The 25,102-nt window shown below is 47.9% G+C and overlaps 1 protein-coding gene across 2 annotated transcripts in view; it reads right to left on the minus strand.

Moving 5' to 3' along the window:
- Positions 1-25,102, minus strand: part of SYN2 (synapsin II) — a 197,292-nt gene that overhangs the window by 6,380 nt on the left and 165,810 nt on the right. The window contains exons 6-11 of one of the 2 annotated variants that reach the window (XM_051851718.2): positions 22,975-23,037; positions 22,458-22,600; positions 17,614-17,688; positions 17,101-17,203; positions 15,676-15,825; positions 1,241-1,301 (exon numbers count right to left, since the gene is read on the minus strand). In XM_051851718.2, the coding sequence (XP_051707678.1) occupies positions 1,241-1,301; positions 15,676-15,825; positions 17,101-17,203; positions 17,614-17,688; positions 22,458-22,600; positions 22,975-23,037 (595 nt within the window). The remainder of the gene's footprint in view (positions 1-1,240; positions 1,302-15,675; positions 15,826-17,100; positions 17,204-17,613; positions 17,689-22,457; positions 22,601-22,974; positions 23,038-25,102) is intronic. The other variant, XM_051851719.2, reaches the window with a different exon arrangement.

Genomic DNA, 25,102 nt, shown 5'->3' on the forward strand with positions numbered 1-25,102 from the left:
GCCGAGCTCAGAGGTCCGCAGGCAGTGCACCCACTCCAGTGACATGGGACATTTTTCATTTGGTCTCGTGTTGCAGTGCCTCAGGAGAGGCCAAGAGCAGAATGGTCAGCTCCTTCCCAGACTTCCAGTAGCTCCCTGCTCTCCACGTTCAGCACTGCTAGAGAATCATCTCTGTACACAGGTCAAGCTTTGGGGAATATAAAACAGCCGTGGTTCCACAGAAGCGCACACATGGCTGGTTCGGAAACAGCAACAACGAAGAAACTACTGCGGTGGACTGAGATCAACCGCAGAATGCTCACAAGTTCACGGGGATATTGCACATCAGCGGCCTCATAACTGTTTTATGTTTCGTTCAATCTCATAGCTGATTACTTAATAATAAGAAGAAGAATTAAAAAAAAAAAAAAAACAAAGCGTACACCGGGATGTCAACTACAGAACACATTCCTGGAAATAGCTTGTTCCCTGTATTTCATCACTGACAACACAAGAGCTCTACAAGCACAGCCAGCCTAGTCACACAAACTCAAACTGCACCCAGTTTTAGCGAATGGAAAAAAGGTGGATGCCTTCAAGTCCAATGGATGCAGCAGTGGAAATTAGACCTTGAAAAGTCTCTTAAAGTTCTATCTATTAACCCTAGACATGCAGAAAGGGAGCAAAAGCACAGTTCGCTGAAGATCCCAAGCACACGCATGGAGGTAAGTGGGGGGTGTTAATGTGAGCCTGGGGTCCAGGGGAGCAGCTGGATTCTATTTTTATGTTTTTTTGTGTCTCCCCTGTCCACCTCCCCACTACTACTTTACCCCACATTACGTAATAGCTCAAAAAATACTACCAAACCACCAGCAGATAGCGTCACACTGGACTCAGAGAGGCACAAATCTTTTGTACACTGTTGACAAACAGCCCTGGAATCACAAGTTACACAGAGAAACTTCAGTGAGCGTTACAAGCACAAACAGGAACAGGTAAACACCCAGACAGAGGTGCTGACACTGCATAGGAAAACACAGTCCAGTCAGCATCGGAGGAACGCGGCAAGACACCGGGGAGGGGGGCACTGTATTCCCCTCCCCACTTTCCTTTCTTTTTGTTTTTGTTTTTGTTTCTTCCTTTTTGTTTTTGGCTTAAAATTTCTGCTTTGAAAAAATTAACTACCAATCACATTAAGAAGCGTGGACTTGTTTTGGCCCTACTGCAATGCCATTACAGTCGAGAATATACTGTAAACAACCTTGGGGGGGTGGCCGCTGAGGTGGGGTCTTGCTTGAGTCCGGATCCTTAAGTGTTCCACTCTGGAAGACAAAAATGCAAAAGTGATAAAAACAGAACTCCAAGCGAATTTCAAAGAGAAACCCTGTGGCTCCGCGGCAAGGCTCACTGAAATCCGGGTGCGACCTGGCCGAAGGTTTCGGTTGTTCCAGAGACATCAGCGGGGGCCCCCCAGCTCTGGGGTTTGATGGGGCACAGGGCGGGCATTTGGGGCTGACAGACAGTGACTGACACCTTATCCACCTTCCTTTCTTTGCTCCCTTTTGGATCTGTTTTCTTCTGGAAGCACTGAGACTGCCAACCCCATCTGGTTTCTTCGCAGGTGCCTACCTCATGTCCAGCCCACCCCTCCTCACCGGCCTGGGAGGACCAACTCTAAACTTGAGACTGGTTGGGCTCCAGGTGGCTCCAGAGGCAGGAGGGTATGGGGTGGCAAGACCAGGTAGCCATAGTCCCTTTCTCATCTGGAGCTAGCGCAGTGTGCAGTCAGTTCGGGGCTGACTCGGGGTCAGATCCACTCTCTGGGCTGGGCTGAAACTCCCACAAGGAGGGGCTCAAAGGACAGGGCAGCCAAGCGTTTCCTAGAGCCCTCTTCACCCAGAGGGAAGGAGTAAGAGGTTAACGCTTCTCAAAACGCTCGAGGCCAAGCTGTTTCTCCCCTCCAATAGCGTAATTACATTCTACCCACCAGCATGGCTGCACTCCCAGGTGCGATTTTGATTATGCCCTAATGGGACCAAAGACCCTGTGACTTCGTTTGTCTAACACTTGTCTTAAAGGCAGGGAGCATCTGGAGCTTGAATGCAGAACAAGGAAACACTCTATGAAACGTAAACCAGTCACGCAGGCCGATGGTGACGTCAACGAGGGGGCGCCTGAAGCTGGGCTGTGCAGTGGGCTAAAAGCACGACTCTACCTTCTCTCTGTTTCTCTTCTAGGCCCTCCTGTGACTGCCCCCAGTCCCACTCCCACATTCTCTCCCCTGTTCCCCACTGTCCTGAGTCTCTGATTCTAGCCATCTATTCCCGTCATGCCTACAGAGGACACCTTTCTGCCCCACTACCTAAGAAGTAACAGTGTACTTTTCCCTTTGGCACTGTCTTTTGATAACAGCATTACCTCAAACCATTCCTCCAGGAGGATTCTTGACAGGAATAGGCTGGGGGCTTTTAAACGCCCTCCTTGCTACCACCTCAGAGAGTGCCCACTGTACCCACAAGCCCCACCCTCACAAAGCACAGCAAAAACGCCAGCGTTTCCCTTCCCTTCTCTCAAGCACTCTCAGAGGATCCGCAGGCCTAGTCTGAGCCCTGGCACTGCAGCACCCACATCCAGTCACCCGCTGGAGACCACTCCATCCAGTCAGCCTTCAAGATGCCTAGTGCTTCCCCGCTGGGACCTAAGATTTACCATCTGCTCTCCTGACCAGCCTTGCTTAGACTAGAACCGTCTCCTAATTCTTCTGTCTCTGCTCCAGTTGATCTTCTCAGTGGCTACCCATTATCCTCTGAAACCCTTTCCAACTTGGTGTGTCACTTTATCTTTCCTAAGTCACTGACAGCCAACACTGACGGAGTGCTTCCTAGTGCCAGGGCACCTCCCTCATACTCACATTAGTTCTGCGAGGTGAGTACTATTTTATTGGCATCCCTAATTCCTCCAGCATGGCTGTAATGAACTTTCCTAGGCTTCTCTCCATTATGTCCTAAACATATCTAATCCTCCCAGGCCTGACTCCCTACACTTTATTCTCTGGTCTAGGCCATACCATCAATGTCACAACCTCTTTTCTCCTGAAACGGATACCCCAGTGAGGGGCAGCAGATATCACAGGGTTTATGGAGCCACTGGTTCCCCCACCATGCCCTCACCCCAGGTACCATTGGTGGCTGCCAGGGAGTCACCTCTTATGTGGGCCAAAGACAGCCAACTGTGCTCTTCTCTGAGAGAAGAGATATTTTCTGAGAGCACCACACAGAAAGAGAGCAGAACCAGGGCCAGCGGGTAAAAGCTCCACAAAGGCAGACTTTCACATACATGAGTCGAAAGACTCTTTCATTGTAAAAACAGTGCAATGGGCCGTCTGGGGAGCTGGATGTGTTCACGCGGAGGCTACAGAATTACTTGGCAGAGATACTGTACAGAATATCCTTTCATTAAATATGAGACAGATTAGATGAACACTAAGGTTCTTTCCAACTCTAGGAATCTATGAGTCTAGGAAAGAAAACTTTCAAAATTCCATAGATTTAAGCTTTAATGTAGACTCTAGACAGTCAACAGATGAGTTACTGGTGAGGGTCACACCGTGCAGGCCCTGGCTCTCCCCAGCCACACGCGTGAGACACTCAAGGATGGACGATCCCCAAACGCCCTTCCCAGAGCTCAGGGCAGGAGCTCGCAGAGGCGTCCTTTGGGCTGGAGCCTGAGAATGCGCTTTGCCACCCTTGGTGGTGCCTGGGGAGCTCCTGCCCATGGCTCCACCGAGACTGTGCACTGAGGACCTCTCAGGGGCCATGGGAGGCAGGGAAGAGAATCCCCTAGGACCTTCCCTTGCCAGGCTGAGACTCTTTGGCTCCACCCACAAGCCTGATGTCTGCTAGGGCTGAGGGCCTATTCCCTGCGGAGTTTGGCTACCACGGGATCTGTCTCCAGTCACAAAGGGCCTCCTGGGATGCCAAATTCCACAGAAGTCTGGCGTCACAGCCAAAGTCTGGCCTGCAGCCAGCCTGCAGCAGGAACTCACGCTCAGAGCGGAAGTTGGGTTGACTCAAACAGGTAAGAATGTGAAGTCCAGCCCTTGTGCCCAGCTGCACATGGAAAGGAAGGGGGATACACGGCCTTGTAGCAGCATAAGAACAAAAACCAAAACAATCTTGGGCTCACAGGATGACAGCAACCCAGACGGTGTGAGCCGGAAATGCTGCTGCCAAACACCTGATGCGGCTGGAGAAGCACCAGCTTGCCAGCAGGAGGAAGTCATGGGGTGGCTGCTCTTCTGGCCCATCAGCCCTTGTGAGGAAGAGCACGGCAGCCAGCTCTGAGGTTAGAGTCAGGGTTAGGATTAGGGGTGCTGGCAAACTAAAGCAGGTCCCTGTAGGAGACAGGATGGTGAGAAGCCTGGGAATGACATCTTTCTTCATATGACTCTGGGCAAGTTAATCTCTTGAGTCTTACGTTTCACAAATGGGAAAATTGTACGGATTAAATTAGGTAACCGTGGAAGCAGCTAGGGCTCAGCAGGAAACTAAAACTGGTCCGGTGTTAACCTGAATAGTGTCCAGGCCTGGCTTCCTGGCATGAGAGGTGTTTGGGATGGGTCTGGACAAACTGATTAGGGACACTGTCATGGGGCTCATGTGGTTCACTTGTGACTTCTACAAGCTCTACTGGCTCTGGACTTCCATTAATTCTTTCAAGCGTTTTTCAGTTCTTTAGATGTCTGAGCTAAGAGGCAAGTCCTTTTTAGCTGCAGTGTTGAACCCAACAAGACTCTGGGGCTACTAAGCCCAAGCAGAGGTGTCCTGTAGGCACAGACCTTGAGGAGGAGGGTGCTATTGTCCCCCACTGACACCAACGAGGCTGGCATCCAGCCAAAGGCTGCAGTCACCAAACAAGTCCGGGAGGCAGGACAGAGCTGGTGAAAGCTCAGAGACTCCCCAGTTTCATGGGGCCAGCACTCAGCTGCCAAGAGAGGAGACCAAGGGTTTTCCTTATACAAGGTCACAAACATCCAGTTCTCTTTCCCCAGTGCTCCAGTGGTAGCACTAAACAGGCACAGTGTATGGTGTCATGGAGAAGTCCCTGGACTAGGGACCAGAAGATCCAGCTCTCCTGCTTAGCAGCTGTGTGACCCTGAACTCATTTGCAGTCTCACTACTGACTTGTGCACCAAAGAATTACCAGGCCAACTGTCTTATAAGGGCTGTGAGGCTTAAAACAGTGAATGTGTTTTATAAACTGTAAAGTGCTAGGCAAAGTACTGACGTGAGCATGACTATTATTTAAATAATAATAAATATAAATCCAAAGAAATGAAGCTCTAATGCTGGAATTTCATGCATCAGTGACGAAGATATTGCTGGGTGGCTTCCGGTCACCTGGTACACAGTCGTGTCCTGCGTGGGGGATTCTGAGCTGGGCTGTACGTATCAGGCCCTCTGCCTATCACTCAGCTCCAGCAAGATCCCTCAGAAACAGTAAACACTAGCTCTTGAGGCGACCTGAAAGGAAGTCCTGGCCTTGGAGAAAAACCAAGTCCATGGATGAGCTCTGCGGCTTTCTGCCATACTGTGGCTTCCAGCAGATACGCAGAGAGAGAGCAGCTCCTGCTTGAGGTCCCGGCAGGAAGGAGAGGCACCCGTGACTCAACTCTGGAGAGGCTGCTGGCCTCAGCCCAGCTACTCCACCACGGAGGAAGGCCAGCGCTTGCTCAGCAGATCTGAGACAGGAAATTGGGAAAGGGTCCCAGGGTCCGGCCCAGGCAAAGGGGCAGGCCAAGTTCTTTGCCGGACACGCCACAGAACAGTTCTGATCAGCTCCCCCAGGCCTGCTCCCCCGGTCTAAGACCCTAGGGAGAGTGAGGCAGCCGGAAGGAATGTGGTCAGGAGGTTGTAGGTTCAGTCAGAGCAAAGGGGACAGCATGAGTCCAGGCACCCTGGGACCCTCGTGGGCTCACTTCCGCAGTCACCAGTGCCTACCTTCCTTCCCTGGAAGGCTATAAAAGGTGCTCTTCCTTCCTTTCCGAGGAGAACGGCCGCTCTGCAGGCAGAGCTTATCTCCTCGACCGGGGCCCCTCCCACAACCCAAGGACACAAGAAATATCCCATGGGCAGCCCGTGAATCCTATGGGGGCACGGAAGGCCAGGTCACCAAAGGTCAGAATGTCAGCCTCAAGTGATTAAAGATGTCCCTGAAGTTAAGCTAGTCCCCAAAGAGTCAGTTTCTCTTAATAGTCTGTTACAGGATCCAGTCACAAGTGACTTCGTCTGAACCTGCCCCGCATCTCCTCGCAGTCTCAGCTTATACTCACTGGGGAACAAATTCTCTGAAGCAGACTCTGCTGTGGGAAGCAGGAAGGCTTCTCTTTGTCCTAAATTTACCTCTTCTAAGCTCAGTTCCATGTTTGGGATGTGAGGGACAACTGTGTGGCCTCCCTAACTGCAAAGCCCTCAGACCCCGTTTCTCAGAACGGGGAGCCCCTTTCCCAGTCCTGGCAGCCTTGCACTCAAGAGACCTCAACTCCTCCAGCCTTTGTGGGTGGACACACCTGGCTGCAAACATTTTGAGTCTCTCTTTCAACAGCAGAGCCAGTAAACTAGGGCCTGCAGAATGTCCCACCACAGACGAGAGCTTATCTGGCCCCAGTCCCTTGATTTTGAATGTGTCTCATGGTCTTTTTCAGGTCCTGTGGCTAGAGTCAGGGTGGGACACAGCATCCCGGGTCTGGAAGGGGATTTTCAAATTAACCTCCAGTAGCCCCAGACCAGCTCACCTCCGACACAGCCCTGACAGGCAGCTCGTCCCACCTCTGCCTGATCATCAGCAGTGATGTGGCCATCACAGGCGCTTCCCAGAGCAGCCATTTCCTCTCTCGGTGCCTACTCCTTACCCTAGGTCAAACCCCATCTCCTGGGAGACTTGACTCTTGGAGCCAGTTCTATCTCATGACAGCATTAAGCTTGAGATGCTACTCAGGGTTCCCCGAGAGGACAGCTATTCAACTCCAGTTCCTTCAACTTTCACTCACAGGAAAGATTTGCCAAATGCCTCCACCACGGGGCTTTCTCCCCTGAGCGAATTCCAGCTAGATTTGGCCTGTCATTCCTACACTGCAACCTCAGACTGGAAGCAACATTACAGGTGTGGTCTGATCAGCTCAGGATAGAAGAGGCTCATCTTCAATAGCAAATATGTCACGCTGCTTCCAAAGGCTGAGTCTTAGATGCATTCCCCGTGGGTCTAACCCACAAGCTGAAGGAAAAGCCATTTCTGTGGCCCAATGGAGGGCCACCAGTCTTCACCTCAGGCCCTCAGCCCTGCATCTGCAATATGGCTCTGTAAGATTTAATAAGAAAGTAAGTAAAAACGGAGTCAGTGTGATAAGAAATGGAAAAAAGATTGACCATGTGCAGAAGGGGACGTGGCTGCCACCTCCACGGGTCTGACTGGAAAGCTTTGTCTACCCGGCACCTGGGAGTCTGAGGAGCAGCCCACACCTCTCCAGAGTCCCGGGGATGCGAGGCCCGGCTCAGACACCAGGAAGCAGACGGTGCGGGAGCAACGGCAGCACTGAAAGTACAGGGAGCATGCTCTCGGTACACAGCCTGGACGCTCTGGCCCTCACTGGCCACCAGGTGTCACTGCCACCTTGAAAACAGTACATGCACAGAGAGGGTCAGTTGCCCCTGCAGATTCGGGGCAGCCTAAGGCAGGCAAGGCTAACCAGGGTGAGTGAGAAGCAAGCAAATCAGGCAGTGCCACTCACCTCCTTGCTTCTGGTGACATGGTCGATGCCCCGTTCGCTCCTGTCCCTATTCCTTTGAGCTGTGCATACTCTCAGTGGGCCTGGGCCCACTCCCGTGTCTTCTACTCTTTGTTTTACATAGTTAAACCATCTAAGGGGCCTTCTAAAAGACAAAGTGTGCTTTCTACTCACCATCCTTACTCCTCTATCTGCTAGCCTTCTTTCTTTTAGAATCTTCTCCAATTAGTGACGTGAAAGCTCTGATCATGGCCCAAGGACTTAGGTTTCTTGCCACCATGGTCGGAGACCTGGGTGGAGCTCTTGGCTCCTGACTTCAGCCTGGCCCAGCATTGGCTGTTGCAGCCATGTGGGGGTGAGGCAGTAGATGGAAGTTAGCTCTCTGTCTCTCCCTCGCTCTCTGTCACTCTGCCTTTTAAATAAATAATTTTTTGTTTTAAAGCAGACACTTAGTTATGTTAAAATTTTCCATGGTTAACTGCACCTGAGCATACCACACTCACCCCACTGCTGGTCTACTGTTTATGTATTAAATGGCTATGGGTGATACTTCGCTAGACCCTAGAGTTGTAGTGGTAAACAAATACAGATTCTTGAGGAGCTTGTATTCGGGAAGAGATGAAGAAATAAACAGACAAGGATAACCTTAGCTCACAGTAAGGTGGCAGCCAGCAAGTAAGTGGCCATTTTGGATTGGGAGGGTTGAGGAAACAGCAGTTACACCATCTTGAAAAAGCCAATTACGTAAAAACAAGGGGAAGCAAAGGGAAGAGCTTTTCAGAGAGAGGACACAGCTGACAGGAGGTTCCTTCCTAAGGTGGCCAGGGCACAGAGAACAGAGACAGAATGCCACAAGGGCAAAGAGGCAGTGATGGCCTACACAGAACTGCTTGGGGAAAACTGGGTCAGGAAATAGGTCAAGGAAAGAAAACAAGACTTCTGCATTGGTAGTGCCACATTTAAGATGTTTTTCAGATACATAAGTAAAGATGTCAACTAGGAGCTGGGAATGAGAATCTGGAGTTCAAAGGCGTGGTCAGGCAGGAGACGATGGGTCTGGGCTGGCCAAAATCACCAGGCAACATCCCCCAACCAAGTTCTGCGGCGATAACATTCAGAGGTTTAGCAGAAGTTGAGTCAGCAAAGGAGGCTGAGATGGAGAAGCCAATGAAGTAGAATGGAAACCAACCAGGGGTGTTATCACAGAGGCCTAGCCAAGAAAGTACACAGGGAGGGAGGAGCCGATCTTGTCAAATGCTACTGGGAAGTCTGCAAATAGAGCTGAAAGGACCACAGGACTCGGCACCATGGAGATTATTTTGTCAAGAGCAACTGCAGAGGGATGGTGCGGGTCAAGCTGAATGGAGTGGGATGAAGAGAAGATGTGAGGTGAAGGGGAGGCTGAAGCTGAAACCCCTCCGACGATTTACTGGGAAGGGGAGCACAGATATGGGGGCAGCAGCTGGAAGGCAACATGGGGTTGAGGGAGGGTTTTTCTCATTTTATTTTTTTAAACAGAAAATGTTTGTAGATACATATAATAATCTTTTGGAAAAGGAGGAACCAAAGACCAATTGATCATAATGAAAGGACTAAGAGTCAAAGGGAGCACATAAACAAGTCTAGTACCTGCTAACACTAACCGACAGAATAAATAAAGGGGAGAGTGATCGAACATGGGAAGTGAGATATTCATCAGACTCATAGAATGGCAGATGTCCTAAATAGCACTCTGGCCTCAGAATCAGCCCTAAAGGCATTCAGATCTGGCTGAAAAGCCCATGAGAGTATTTCAGGCATGGAAAGCCAAGACACTCTGGCAAAAAGATCTCTGTGAGTGAGATCCCAGTGGAAAGAACAGGTCTTCAAAGAAGGAGGTACCTTTCTCTGAAGGGAGGAGAGAACTTCCACTTTGACTATGACCTTGTCTAAACAAGATAAGAGTCGGAGAACTCAGAGGGCTTCCATAGCCTTGGAAACTCATGACTGGAGCATAGGGAGATTACTGATGCCATAGACAGGAGTGTCAATTGGTAAAGTCAACAACAGGAGTCACTGTGCACTTACTCCTCATGTAGGATCTCTGTCCTTAATGTGCTGTACATTGAGATTTAATGCTATAACGAGTACTCAAACAATATATTTCACTTTGTGTTTCTATGGGGGTGCAAACTGTTGAAATCTTTACTTAATGCATACTAAACTGATCTTCTGTAAAAAAAAAAAAAAAAAAAAGAAAAGAAATTATCAATTCCCAACTTGACTCTCACTGGGATTAAACATGACAATAGGTCTGATCTGATTTCATCATCATTTAAAAAAAATCATCTATTATTTTTCACTTTATGTTTCTGTGTGGGAGCAAACTGTTGAAATCCTTACTTAATGTATACTAAGCTGATCTTCTGTATATTAAGATAATTGAAAATGAATCTTGATGTGAATGGAAGGGGAGAGGGAGTGGGAGAGGGGAGGGTTGTGGGTGGGAGGGACGGTGTGGGGGGGGAAGCCATTGTAATCCATGAGTCGTACTTTGGAAATTTATATTCATTAAATAAAAGTTAAAAAAAATAAAAAAAATTAAAAAAAAGGAGGAACCAAAGACAAAAGAGATGGATACTGAAAGCAAAAAAGGAGCTGGGATCTGGATGACAGGTGAACGGTGGTACTCAGGAGCAGATCTGTGTAGGTAAACAACCAGGTAGGTGGGCAGAGGTGAAAGCAGGAGTAGGAAGACGACCCCGTCCGACAGCTCCCTGATGGGCCCTGAAGACTCAAGTGCCTCCTTGACCATAACCAACGGGAGGTGCTAAGTCTGGAAGAAGTGGGAAGCAGAAGTGTGGCCAGTCATGGCTTCAAGCACAAGTTGTAGTATTTTGCCAGATGCGACTTCTGGAAGGCCTGTGGTCAAAGCACAGATTCAGGAGGAAGCTAACAGTTTACAGAGGACACAAGAAGAGACCATCTCCCCAGTGATGGCAAGTCCAAAGAGTTCAGTCATGATTTCAATTTAGAATATATACAATGTTTAGACAGGAACTTTATCTCATTCATCTGTGAAGTCCTAAGGCTATTATCTAATTTTAAGCATACACTCTAGGCTAGACCTGAGTCAGTCAGTGGAAACATAGATGAATAAGCCATGGTACTTGTTCACACGGGGTTCGGAGTGTTTGAGAAACATTTGCTATATCAAGTTAATCATGTGTAAAATAGAGTTTGGCTTTGCCACAAAAGGAGTCTGACCTTTGTCCCTGGTTCCCTGGAAGTAACCTCTAAACTTTCAGAATTTCCTGAGTGATGGGAGTATCTTTGTTACTCATTATTATTTTATTTTATTTTTTATTTGACAGGCAGAGTTAGACAGTGAGAGATAGAGAGACAAAGAGAAAGGTCTTCCTTCCGTTGGTTCACCCACTCAAATGGCTGCTATGGCCGGTGTGCTGCACCAATCTGAAGCTAGGAGCCAGGTGCTTCCTCCTGGTCTCCCATGCGGGTGCAGGGCCCAAGCACTTGGGCCATCCTCCACTGCACTCCCAGGCCACAGCAGAGAGCTGGACTCGAAGAGGAGCAACCGGGACAGAATCCGGCGCTCCAATAAGACTATAACCCGGGGTGCTGGTGCTGCAGGTGGAGGATTAGCTAAGTGAGCCATGGCGCCAGCCTTGTTAGCCTGACCTCCAAAGAGGGGGACTTGGAGATTGAGTTCAAAAAGGTAATCCATCAATCATGCCAATAATGAAGCCCCAATAAGAACTCTGAATATTGAAGCACAGGCGAGCCACCCTGGCTGGCAATACGCCATGTATATTGTCACATTTTGACACCAGAGAAGTAACCTGTTCTAAGGGCAACGAAAGCTTTGTATTTGGATCCCTTCTGGGTTGTGTCCTATGCATTTTCCTGTGGCTTATTTTTGACCTGTACTTTTCCCAATAACACACCACATCTTTCAAGGAATTCTATGAGTTCTTCCCAAGGACTATTGAACTTGAACCTGAGGGTGGTGTGGGGAAATCCCTGAAACTTCAGTTATGTTGGGAGGGAAGTCTTATGTGCCCTCAGACTTTTAAGTCTGTCTCATTCCAGAATTGAAAGGGGTACCGAGATCATCTAATTCAATTCCATTTTACTGGTGAGGGCATAGGAGTCTACACATGGGAAGTAAACTCCCAGGGTCACACAGTGTTAGGGTGAAGTGCGGACTTGTCCCCCCTGTCCTGACTACGGGTGTGCTGTGCTTCCCACAATATCCTGCAATAGTTTTGAACGTGAGGTTTAGCAGAAAAAAGCTTATTCTTGAGTTCTGCTGACATCACTACAAGGGATTTCTACAAGAACTACTATATTTAGAGAAGCTTATTCCTTACTATGCTCCCTGCCTTGACTCCAACACATTATAGATTTCTCTTAATGTTTAAGCTAAAATATATAATGTTTATAAAATAAGGGTCGTGTACCTAGAAAAAGAGTTAAGGCGGGGTGGAAAAAGTATTTCTTTTGTGAATCAACTATTTGCTACTGATCGTTTATGTTCCAGATACCATTTCTTATATAATCCAGATTTTATTGCTGAAGAAGTCTTAGTAGTTTTGTTGTTGGTCAATCCTTAATTTTATACACAAAGATGTTAAGGCACAGAAATGGCAAGGAAGCTGCCCAATGTCACCTGTTAGGTCTGTGAGAAAGACAGGGCTAACCCAGCTCTCCTAACTTTCAGCACAGTTGTCACTGGTTCAGAATGATCTCCTTTGTAGAAGGCCAAAGGCATGTTGTACACATTTACAAAAGTATGCAAGGACCCTTCACAGACTCCCAGAGCAGCCCATCTTGTCTGGGAAGTGGCTCGCTCTTTTGCCCCTTCACCAAGTCCGAAAGAGGCTACCAGAAATTCTGTCTTTCTCAGAGTTATAGGGAAGAAGGGAACTGCTTGTCACTCTTCCTGTGGAGCAGAGAAAAGCAGCAACCTGATTAGCAGATTGTGTCACTACTTACTGGGGAATGGTACGGATAAGGCAGAATTAGGGCCTAAATGTCTTGATTCCATCACTTTTACAAAAGCATAAAGTGTGACAACAGAATTAATAATTTTTCAACCATGAAATTCGTTTTATCACCTCCAGTTAAGTACAGTACTTAAGTAATGGGTCTTTATTTCCAACAAGCAATTGAGTACCATCTCCTAATTACCCTCCCGTGATTCTCTGGTAACATTTCAGGGGTGCAGATTTTTTGTTTTTTAAATTTTTTTTCTTTATAGAAGGTGAACAAATTTCATGTAGACAGATTCAGGAGCATAGTGATACTTCCCACACTTCCCTTCCTCCTGCCAATGCTCCTACCTTCCCTCCTCCTTCCTTTATTCTTTTTTCTTTTGATTTTCACAGTAACATATTTTCAGTTTATTTTATAATCATAAGCTTAACCTTCCACTAGATAAAGAATGCAACAAATAGAACGAAGGGAAAAAAAAAAAAACAACCCACTGTTCCTCAACAGCAGAGCCAAGGGCTGTACAGGGTCATCAAACCTCAAAATGTCAATTTTGCAGGAGTGCAGGTTTTCATGCTTGGTCAGAGGCTGGGCACAAAGTGAGCCAGCTGGGAAAGGTATGGAAAACTCATAAATGGTGACAGGAGTATATGGTAACAGCCCACCACAAAACCCGCTATTGTGGCTTGGATATCAAAACAAACAAAAAAGTTAGGAGCAACATCTATTTCTGCAAAAGTTTCCACTTAATGAAATTTTTAGAGCACAAAGGGTATTTAGATATTGTCTCAAATTATAGGTGGCGAAACAGATCCTGAAAGGGAAATGACCAATTGCCACATGGCCTTATTTTAGTTAATTTTTGGGGAAATATTTCTTTCACATATGTTTCTAAGTTTTCTTAAACAGAATATGGACTATTAATTAAATGTAACCTTTTCTTGATTAGTCAGGTTCATCATTATGAATATCAACACCTTTATAGGGTAATCTGCTTCTGTCCCAAATAATGACTACTTTATGTTATATTTTTTCTTGTCCATGCCCACTGTAAAGAGGTCAGCCTTTTATTCTTTTTTCCTGAAGAATTTCTAGAATCCAACTCTTTTCTTTAAAAACTCTTTTTTTAAAAAAAATGTTTACTTATTTATCTTCTTCACTTGAAAAGCAGAGTGACAGAGAAAGAGAGAGAGAGGTTGAGCTGGGTCAGGCCAAAGCCAGGAGCCCAGAACTCTACCCAGGTCTCCTCCGAAACTTGATCCATCATCTACTGCCTCGTTATCAGGAAGCTGGCTTGGTCAGGACTTGGACTCGTACTCCAGTAGGGGATTCTGGTGTTCCAACAGGCAGCTCAGCCTGCTGTGCCACAGAGCCTGCCCCTACTTTGCTTCTGATTGCAGAAAGATTCCAGAGAAGTACTGATCCTCAGAAAAGAGAGGGAAGGTTTCCAAGCCCAAGGCGGCAGGGATCCAAGCCCAGAAGCTGCTCGTTTTCATAATAACCACAGTTAACCTTTACTGAGAGCATATTATGTTCTATGCTGTATTATATGGTCTTTCTTTCCTTCAATTCCCATGGAAACTCTATGAGATAGGCACCATGATTATCCCCGTGCCACAGATAAGGCCTTTGTCCCAAAGGTTCCAAAGCCGGTAAGAGGAACACGTAAGATTCAAACTTAGATGGTTCTCACTTCAAACTCTCACTCTAGATCACTGTTCTATTCTACCTCCCTACTTGTGTGAAGTCAGATTTTTGAAGGAAAGAGTTCTGAAAGAATTCCCACTTACAAATAATGAAACTCGAGCTCCAGAAAGGATAGTAACTTCCTCCCAAAGTTAGACAGCTGCTTAGAAGAGGCAGATTAGGACTCAACTATTTGATTCTTTGGTCTAAGTTTTTATCATTTCATTAAACAAAAGGTCAGTGCAGAGAAGAGCTGGGGAACATTGCTGAAATCTCCCTATGGACCAGAGACCCTCAGACCCAGGGTCCTGGCCTTCTTTAGCCCATTCTAGAGCCACAGGGCCTGATGTTCCATAGAAACTTTGCTGTGGACTTTCTACTAGACCTACAGCTGCAATACTGTCACCACAAACGTGACTGGCCATCAGTCATCCACCACAGTTGACTGCAGAGGATACCTCTTCCCCGAGAGATTTCTAGTTTGAGTTTTGCCTTGTCATTTTCTCCCACTCTCCCAGAATGAAGAACTTGACCCACTAGTTCACGCACCAAATGCCTATAACAACTGGGGCCGGCCTGAGCCTAAAGCTGGGAGCCAAGAACACAATCTAGGTCTCCCACATGGGTGGCAGGAACCCAATCACTTGAGTCATCAGCACTGCCTCCCAGGGTCTGCATTTCCAGGAAGTTAGAGTCAGGAGCCAGAGGTAGGGATCAAACCCAGCCTCCTGGGTGTGATGGTTTGCAGGCATCCTAACTGGTTTCTTTACTGATAGGCCAAATGCCTATCCCATGATTCTTCTTCTTCTTCTTCTTTTTTTTTTTAAACAAATGCAGCAAACCAATCGGAGTGAATGACTTATAAGAGATCTGATCTTGCCTTTTCTTAGATATCCCAGTTTAAAAAAAAAATGGGAGCAACCCAAGTTCCAGGAGAAACTGGTTCTGGTCCCTGGATACTTTAAGTTCAGAGGGAAGAGATCCAATACTTTATCTGTGGATATTTCTATAACTGACACCACAGGTTGCTAACAAGACGACCCTTTACAAGGGGTGGTAGAAGGTAATGAGGCTGTCAGAGGGGAAGGGAAGAAAGGGAGAAAGAGGCAGAAGACCCTAGATCCATCCAGGCCTGTGGGTATCTGAACTCTATGCCATCTCAGAGCCACCAACATCTAGAGCAGAGGGCTTGGGAATGGCTCTTGGTTCTCCTGTGTCTCTGCCCAGTTGCTTACCTGTGGCTGCTGGGTGGTTAAGGGTCTCTGAGGAGACAGCACAGGAGTCCTGGACAGCAGCTGGTTCATCTTACTGATGACTAATTCAGTGATGAGTTGTCTGTCCTCCACCTGGTGCTCTCCAATCAGAGGCATACTACAATCCATGACCTGGTGGAAGATGTGGCCCAGGTGAGGAAACGGTCTAGAAACATGAACCTTGTACAGTCTTTCAGAATGCGTGGGCTATAAGCCAGCAGGGACGGGCAGGAGATGGAGCAGGTATCTGTCTTCCGCTAGAAGCATGCTCCTTTGCAGAAACAGGCCCTTCTTCCCCTCCTTTGCTGGGGCCCTCCCTCCAACCTTCACCCAGGCCAGGGCTCAGTGAGACTGAGAGAAGGCCAAGTGGAGGTAGCTGAGAGGGAGAGAGTGAGAGCAAGAGAGGGGCACTCCAGGACTCATCTCCAGGCAGGGAACAGGAAGATGTGAGGGGCATTTCCGTAAGTTCACGGTTACAAGCAGGCAGTTTCATCTCTGTGACTCCTCTCCCACACACTGTCTCCAGACACGCTCTCCGCACTAAGTGACCAGATGCTCTCCCTTTTTCCTGACCTGCAATGCCTTCTCTATTTGCCACCCATCCTGATACTTCCTTTACCTCAAAGCCAGATCAATGCTTCCCTCGTTGAGGAACTGCCTGCCTTAACAGGATCACTGCAGCGCAACTCCCCCACTTACGGATGAGAAAACAGGCCCACCAGAAAGGGGAGGCACGACCATCCACAGGGTCATCTGCCATGCAGGCCTTGGGGTAGATTCTGAATCTGAAACCCACGCTGGACTTCCCACACCAGTACTCTGAAAATTCCTGGCAGGGAGCCTTTCCCAGTCCCAGGAAGTCTGGGACGTGAAGGATTCATGCTGCTGCTAGCTTTGCCTTTATACAGGAAGAGGGAGTCAGCAAGTCACACTGGAAGACCAGGCTGGGTAAAGGGTTTCAAAGGCTCAGAAAGATGCCAGGAAGACTCTTCTTTACTCAGGGGCCCGAATGAGATGCTGATCCAACCTGGGTACAAGCCTACGTATGACATTAGGTCTCAGTTTTCTCACCTGTAAAATGAAGAGGCTGGATCAAATAACTACCAAGGACAGCTTTCCCAGACAGAGAAGGGTAAAATCACTACAGTCTTTCCAGAGAAATGGCATTGGTCTATGGCCCCAGGACCTCACACCTGTGGGTGAGCTTAGCAGACTGGAAACAACAACCCCACCCTGGTGGAGGCACTGTGGTGTACAGATACAATGTCTGCTCTCTAGAACCTTGCTAAGGCTCAGATACCCTGAACTAAATGCAATCTGGGCTGTACACATAGCTTTCAAGCCAAGAGCCTGACCTCCAGCCTTGGGAGTTGTCTTTCACTGAGATACTCCTACGGTCAGACTTACCTCAAATATGTAGTCTTTCCCATCTTTGCCATGCACAGCTTTGACAGCACAGATGTCCAGGCCACCAAACATCTCGGAGCAGGTATCCACCCACAGCTTGTACCTGGAGGGGAAGGGAGGGTGCCCTGAAGCTGGGGCCTTAGCTCTCTTCATTGCCTCCACCTCTGCCATCCTCCACCACATCCCTCTCTCCTTCCACCACCAACAAGTGCATTTCTCTGCTCTTCAGTTCTTACCCATCTTTCCAGGCCCAGAGCAGGACTCACCTCCTCTTGGAGGCCTCCCCTGGCTTTCCCAGGCCACACTAACTACTGCTTTCTTGGAACTTCTATGGTGTGTCGAGCCTTTATCTCCATTCTTCAGCACTGGGCCCAGACCTGCTTTACCTTCGTGACTGACTCTTCTCTGTCCTGTCTGCTCACAGGCTCCCTTTGGGCAGGGCCCGTTTCTTACAGCTCCTCACCTGTGGAAGCCACCTTGTCACCGGCTGGGAACCGGACTCCTGTCACTCACCTGTCCGCCATGGCGATCTGCTCCAGCATTGCAGAGCCAGTGTTGGTCTTCCAGTTCCCTGAGATTGATGTCCTCCTGCAACAAATCCCACCAGGGTACGACAGCCGTGAGCCACACGAGCAAGAGGAGGGCATCAAAGTTCCCAGGATCTTCACACAGTGCTGCTTTCTGTACCTACTGTTCCTACAAATGCTCAGAGGGTCTGTCTGATGAGCCTAGTGCTGCCTCTGCTGACCTCCCTTCCCACCTCCAGCAGGCAATGCTCTGCTCTCTGAAGTGTCCAGCCCAGAAGTCTCCGACTCCATGGCACCTGCCCTGATCTTTCCAAACAGCAGAGTTCTTGTCTGCTTAGAACCTCTCTGAGACTTTGCTGGTACTCACTAAAAACCCCACTTTTACTGTCTACTTTAGTTATTTAAGCTTTAAGCTAAGGACTCTCCACAAGTCCATAACCACTTGACAGTATATTGTGTCTCATATTCTCCGAAGCCTACCCACCCAGCATCTGGCGGACTTGCTTTATACAACCTGGGTCCTGTCACTCCTGGGGACTCCTGTGAATATCTGTCAATGTCTTCCACACTGGCTCAGCCCAAGCAACGTGACTCTGAGCAAGTCTTCCAACCTTTGGGCTTATGTGACCGACCCATCAGATGCAGCCAATGGCATCTGGCCAGCAACAACTTCTCTGCTGTGCCCTCTGCACCTTCCCGTTGGCGGACACGTGTTAGAGTCAAGCAGTCTTGCACTAACTAGGAGGCAGATGACCTGGCTTCTAATTCTGGATTTGCTCTTGACAAGTTGGGTACGTAAATCACTCTCTGTGCCTCAATTAACTGCAAACCCAGGGTTGGCGGGGACCAACTGATACAGGTTTAAATAAACTGCAGAGCACCAAAAATACCTGTCCTTAAAATGACTAGTTTTCATACAGATGCAGTGACTAGAAGGGGGGGCCTTGGGAACGGAACAGCCCTGCTCCCCCAGGGACAGAGCTTCACGTGCTGTCCTTACCACTCACAGAGCTTGGAGAGCGGATGTGCAAGTTCCCAGGAATATCCTCCCCAAAGCCCCGCTTCACATGAGAAATCTATACAGACAGCTCGTTTTTCAGAGCCCTGAGGCAGCCCAGTGAGTCAACTGAGGGGGCAGTGACACTGCACACCTGAATGGCACTGACTGCTTTCTCACCAAACCCCTTGTGGACCCTTCTTTCAAACTCCCTGCTATGAACAGACTGGAATTCTTGGTTATACACACGGAGATTAACACTCAGTAAGGTTAGATGCCTTGTTCAAGACTGCGCACCTAGATAAAAATTCAGGAATCTTTGTTTTGTCAATGTGACGTGCTTTCCCCTGCACCCTGCTACCTAACAGAGAAACAAACAGCTGAATGGCTTGCAAACCCTGAGTAGAAACACAAAGACAGAATCATAATAAAAACAAGTCTGTCTTCTTCACACCGCTGGTTTACAAATGTGTCCCCAAGACCAGATCTTCAAGGCAGGGACACACTGTTACTCACTTCCATGTCTTGAACACAAAGCCATGTTACCTAACAGGCTGTCAGAAACTTTGAGTGGATGGTGATAACATCTCCAACATTTGTGTGGCACTTGAAAGTCTAGAAAGTTCCCTAAGACTTCATACTCTCCTGTAACTATGGGATGCAGGGCACTGAGCCATATAGGCACCCTGGGGCATGTCAAGGCATAGAGGACACTGAGCAACCAACCAATGAGAGTTCCACCATCTCTCTGGACTCGCAGGACACCCGACCTCTGCAGAGGAAGCTACTGCCTACTGAGAGGGGAGGCAGGAACAGAACGTTCGTTCCACCAAATGCTGCTGCTTGTAAATCAGAGAGAGAGATTTTGGGAAAGACTCCCCTGCCTTATCTTGGGGAAGATAAGTCAGTTCCGTCTATGGGCAGGGATACTGCTACAAAGTCTGAGGAAGAACTGTGGCAGAGAGAAGCTGAGTGGGCCCCAACGGTCCTCCAAGGAACCGATGGCTCCTTGCAAATAAAAAAGTTGCTAAATGTTATCTAAAGCTTCTGGTTGCCCAGCCTTCATCAGTACTCAGGAATTCTCTTTCCCTGTGCTTTGTTATGTATCATTTTTGGAAACCCTAATCCTTAAAAATTTGGTGTTTCAGTTTAAGAATCAATATAATCTTGCTGGGGCCAGCACCGTGGCAACAGTGATTAAAGCTGCCATCAGCATCCCATAAAGGCACCAGTTTGAATCCTGGCTGCTCCACTTCCAATCCAACTCCCTGCTGATGTGCCTGGGAGGGCAGCAGAGGATGGCCTAAGTGCTTAGGTCCCTGCATCCACTTGAGAGACCTGGAAGAGGCTCCTGGTTCCTAGCTTCGGGTTAGATCAGCTCTCACTGTTGTGGCCATTTGGGGAGTAAATCAGCAGATGAAAGATTTCTTTCTGTCTCTGCTTTTCTCTCTCTCTCTCTCTCGCTCCCTCTCTCTAACTCTGCATTTCAAATACATAAATCTAAAAAAAAGATACTCTTGCTTCACTGCTGTCTTGAATAAACATTTTGTGTTTTTGGAATTTTAAGATTAAAAGAGGAAATTAGCTACTTGCTTTCTAGGTGCCTGAAAAATATCTGTTTTTCTGCTTTGTTTAGCTAGTTTTTGTAATAGCCTTTTAACTGATTCTGTCTTGCATTGTATTTATTTTTACAGCTCTAAGTTTCTTTCTGGAAAAAGAAAGACTATAAATATGAAATAATAAGCTTTTTCTAAAAGCAGGAATCTAGCGGCTGGCACTGTGGCACAGTAGGTTAGTCCTTTGCCTACACATGGGTGCTGGTTCTAGTCCTGGCTGCTCCACTTCTGAGCCAGCTCTTGGCTATGGCCTTGAAAAGCAGAGAAAAACGGCCCAAGTGCTTAGGTTCCTGCATCCGTATGGGAGACCCAGAAGAAACTCCTGGCTCCTGCCTTCAGATCAGCTCAGCTACAGCTAATGCAGTCACTTGGGGAGTGAACCAGTGGATGGACGATCTTTCTGTCTCCTCCTCTCATTGTCTGTAACTTTACCTCTCAAATACATAAATAAAATCTCTCTTTTTTTAAAAAAAAAGAAGCGAGAATCTAGCTGATAAATGAAAGGAACCATCCCATGGTTCACTCCCTACAAGGGCTTGTCCCTGAATGCTCACCAGGGGCCACCACGTGCCTGCTGCGTGCGAGCAGTGGCCACGCAGAGATGACTGCGTGATTCTTCCCCACAGCAGCTCAGAGTGGAAGAGAGCGAACAACACACACATCAGTTCGTGAAAAGGGCTGGCCTGGAGGTGGAGTGCAGGGAAGGGGAGCCTACCTAACTCCAAGGTAGGGGAGCACAAACACTGAACAGAGAGACGTAGTAAAATGGAACAAGCAGGTGAAGTCAAGAGGAGGCTGCTCAAGACTCAAGTCTGCTTCAGTGCCGAGTGGCAAAAATCGAACTCGTATGACTGACGTTCTTTCTCTGTGAAGACAGTGCCCCTTCAGATTTTAAAAAGTGGGAGGCTCACATCCCCAAAAATGAAATTATACTATAAAAGTCAGGAAGTCTTGAAATCTTTTCTTTTTCTAAATGCTGTCATGGGAAATTTCTGACTTTCATTCTGGCAAATGGATACGGTTATGTGGAAAAATCATCGTCTCTGCAGTGTGCTCAGGGCTGGACATTCACTTCAGAAGTTTACCTCTCCCATGCTTGGGCACCCTGGTGAAGCCTACGGATTCCTTCCAGTGCACAAAATGTAAGTAATGCATAAAGTCCACAGGTTCACAAAGGTACCCAGTTAGAGTTAATAACCAAATAAAGTTAAAATACTAAACAGACTTACAATTTTAAGTATACAAAGTAGTAGCAGGGCTATTAACTAACATGATTTTTCTTTTTAAACTTTTAATTTATTAATTTTTATTTATTTGACAGGTATAAGACAGAGACAGACAGAGTGAAATCTCCCATTTACTGGTTTATTCCCCAAATGCCAATATAGGCCAGGCCTGGGCTGAGCTGAAGCTGGAGGTGGGAACTCAGTCTATGTCTCCTAAGTAGGTAGCAGGCACAGAACTACTTGAAGCCTCACCTATTGCTTCCCAGGGTATCCACTAGCAGGAAGCTACAACCAGGAATGGAGGCAGGACGTGGGCCAAGTGCTCAGTAGGGGGTACAGGCATTCCAAGCAGAGTCTCAACCACTGTGCCAAATGCTTACCCCAGCATGATTTTTAAATAGCAATGAGAGGGACTTGTATTTTATGATACATGTCACAACAGCAGTGTCATAGAACAATATCTGAGTATCTTTAGCGACAAAATCTTATATACTGCTACTACTGATGTGTCCATAACTAAAGAAAAAGCTTTATTTCACTTAGAGGCTAGTGAAAATCATATAATTTTATTTATTTCTCATCTTAGTTGATAGACCCTCACCTCTAACTGTAAAGGAACCCTGACTTGGGGCAGGCATCTGGCATGCTGGGGATGCCTGCACACCACACTGGAGTGCTGGGTTCAAGTTCCGGCTCTGCTTCCCATGCCAGCTTCCTGCTGATGTGCACCCTGGAAGGCAGCAAGAGACGGCTCAAGTAGCTGGACTCCTGACACTCAGGTGGGAGACCCAGACTGAGATCCGGGCTCCGGCTTTGGCCCGCCCCAAACCTGGCTACTGTGGGAATTTAGATGGTACCCTCTCTCTTGATAATCTGCCTTGTGGTCCAGATGAAGTTAAACCAAAAGTCAGTTGCTGCATGGAGCCTCCGATGCTCTGGCGGGGCTGAGAGGAGAGTACAGAACATCTGCTGGGACCCCATCCCCACTCACATGTAAGCCTTGTAGTTGCTGCCAATCTTCTGGACCCGGATGTCATACTTGGCATCAATGAAAGGCTCCGCTGTAGCATAGGTCTGGGTGAGGGCCACCACGCTAGCAATGTCCTGGAAGTCATAGTGGTTTTCCACTTTGACCTAATGTTGGAGCAGGGCAGAGAGGAAGAAAGGGACACACACAGAGACACGCTCAGAAGCCACAAGAGCCCGGAGCCTCAAGATGTTTCCAATCCAGACGCAGACTTGGGTGCCACGCCTCCCCCGGAGGCCCCTTCTCTCCAGCTTTCCTTCCCAGGGCCAGGGACTACACCTGCTATAAGGGATCCAAGGGAATGAGCAGGTGGCTTGTATCTGCTGTTGAAAGAGGTCTGGTTGGGTAACAGTCATGACTCTGGAGGGCCCAGATCATCATCTCCTGGGAAGGAGTTCATTGGTAACACAGGCCAAAGAGCAATCCACAAATGAGCTATCTGAAAACTCACACACCAGAGACAGCGGCCCTTCTGCCTTACCTTGCCCATGCCCGAGTGAGCGTGGCCAATCTTCACCACCACAGGGAACGCAGGCAGTGTTAGCTGAAAGCAGAGGAGAAAGGAATGAACTGGTCAGAATGGCCTCTCTCTCTGTGGAATCTTTACAAATATTTTTCTTGGGAAAACCTTTGGGAAGGTCCTTTAAAGAATTAATACAATCCACTTGCTTTATGAATTAAAAAACTGAGACCTGTTGAATGACAGTGACTTTCAGGGCCATATAGCATGTTGGCGGCAGGACTACAGGCACCCTGTTCACCTACTTGGTCCTTTCTACATTTTTACAACTCATTGCTTCAATCTTGTCTGTTCATTATACAAACCCTGAACAGAAGTGGCCCTCGGACAAGAGGAATTTTAAAAAATCTTTAAAAGGATAAATTTTACTGCATGTAAACTGCACCTCAGTAAACTTGAAATTTTAAAAAATGTATCTTTGGAATATCAATGTCCCTTTTGTCATGGAACTCTTAGTACTTACCCCCTTCAAAGGTCCAGCTTGCCTACACAGACCTGGACTATCCTTCCACATTCTTCATTGCTCAACAACACCCCAAATTCACCACCAAACACACAGTATGCTAAAGCCTATTTCTGCCCAGTTTGGGGTCCGAGAGAGTGTTGCTATGAGAATGTAATAGTTTATTGTGAGAAAGAGACCACTAAAAGAGTAAATTCTACCTTGAGGCAGCCCTATATTAACAGAGCATCAATACAAACTCAAAAGAACTACCCTCCAAAGTCAGGATTTCAAGCTGTAACAAAAAGCAGGTGGAAAAAGCAAAACAGCAGGATTTAAGGAGCACTAGACTAGATGTCAGGAGACTCACACTCTGGTCCTCTCTGCTACTAAACTTTCCAGAAGTCACTCTACCTCGCTGAGCCTCAGCCTTCAAATCTGTTAAAAGAAGTTACACACAGAATGCTTTCTAAGACCCCTTCAAACACGAGTACCTCAGACTCTGCCTTGGCCTGGACCCTGAATGAAGATCCAACCTCTTTCTCAGCTGGACTCAACTCTCTCTCAGCTTCCTTTCTTAAAAACATCACCAGCACTACCAATGTGAGAAAACACCTCTGAAGGAAATAACGTTGGCTCTGATGGAAAGTCCGACTCCCACGGGAACCCAGATGTGACCAGACACTGGGAGTTCTGGCTGGAAGATTTCAGCATTCCTGGCTGGAGAAAGAGCTTTTAAAAGGGCATTTGAAAACTCTCCTCCATGGAGAAGAATTTGAGTCCTGGAGTGGCAAAGTCTACAAAGCCACCTCGTCACAGGCAGAATCAGAACCCAGCACTAACGGCAAACACTTACAGCCATGATCCCACGGGCCCCTTTCTATTTGGAGCCTTGGAGAACTATGCTCCATCAAACAGTAGACAAGGCTCTGGCCACAAGGACCCCAAGTTTCTGGCTTGTTTTCTAGACTGCCCTGCCTTCTATAACATGAGAGTCTTGAGTAGAGCCATGGTCCGGAGAGGGCTCTGAAGTCCGGGGTTTAGGCTCAGTGATGGAACACCCCGTGTTCTGAGCTCTCACGGAGGGCACTGCCCCAGCTATCTGCAGAGACTAAGGCTCTGGCTTTGGGAAGGGTTCCCAAAGCACTGGCTGCTTTCTCGGACATCTTTCCCCACCCCTCTAGCCAACTGAGCCAAGACACACACACCCCAACTTTCTCTGTCCTATTCCCTTACTGTTTGCTGTTGCTTTGGAGCCTCATAAATAGGGCATTGAAAACACTTCCTGCAGCTGAAAGAAGCCCGGAGTAGCCTGTCTCATTCCCAGTGTGCAGCTCAGCGAGGGGTCCGTCCTCCTCTGTCACTGTCTCTCTTGCCTGTTGTAATTCTGCCTGCCTCTCCCTGACTCTGTCTCACTGTCTGTGCCTCTCCTCACCCTTGTCCCTTCTGCCTGAATCACAGTCCCTCCGTCTTCCTGCCCACACATTTGTCAGGCTGCTCTTTCAATCTTGCTGCCCGATACCACCCCCTCACCCACTGGCTTCCCCCAGCTTCCAGACAAGCACTCTGGCCGGGAAATCCGAGCCCGGGGCCTCTCTGGCTTCCCTCATCTTGTGAATCTGCTGCTCAGGAGGGCCTCGGGTCCTG

This window comes from Oryctolagus cuniculus, chromosome 10, assembly GCF_964237555.1.
Source record: "Oryctolagus cuniculus chromosome 10, mOryCun1.1, whole genome shotgun sequence".
NCBI classification, from domain to species: domain Eukaryota; kingdom Metazoa; phylum Chordata; class Mammalia; order Lagomorpha; family Leporidae; genus Oryctolagus; species Oryctolagus cuniculus.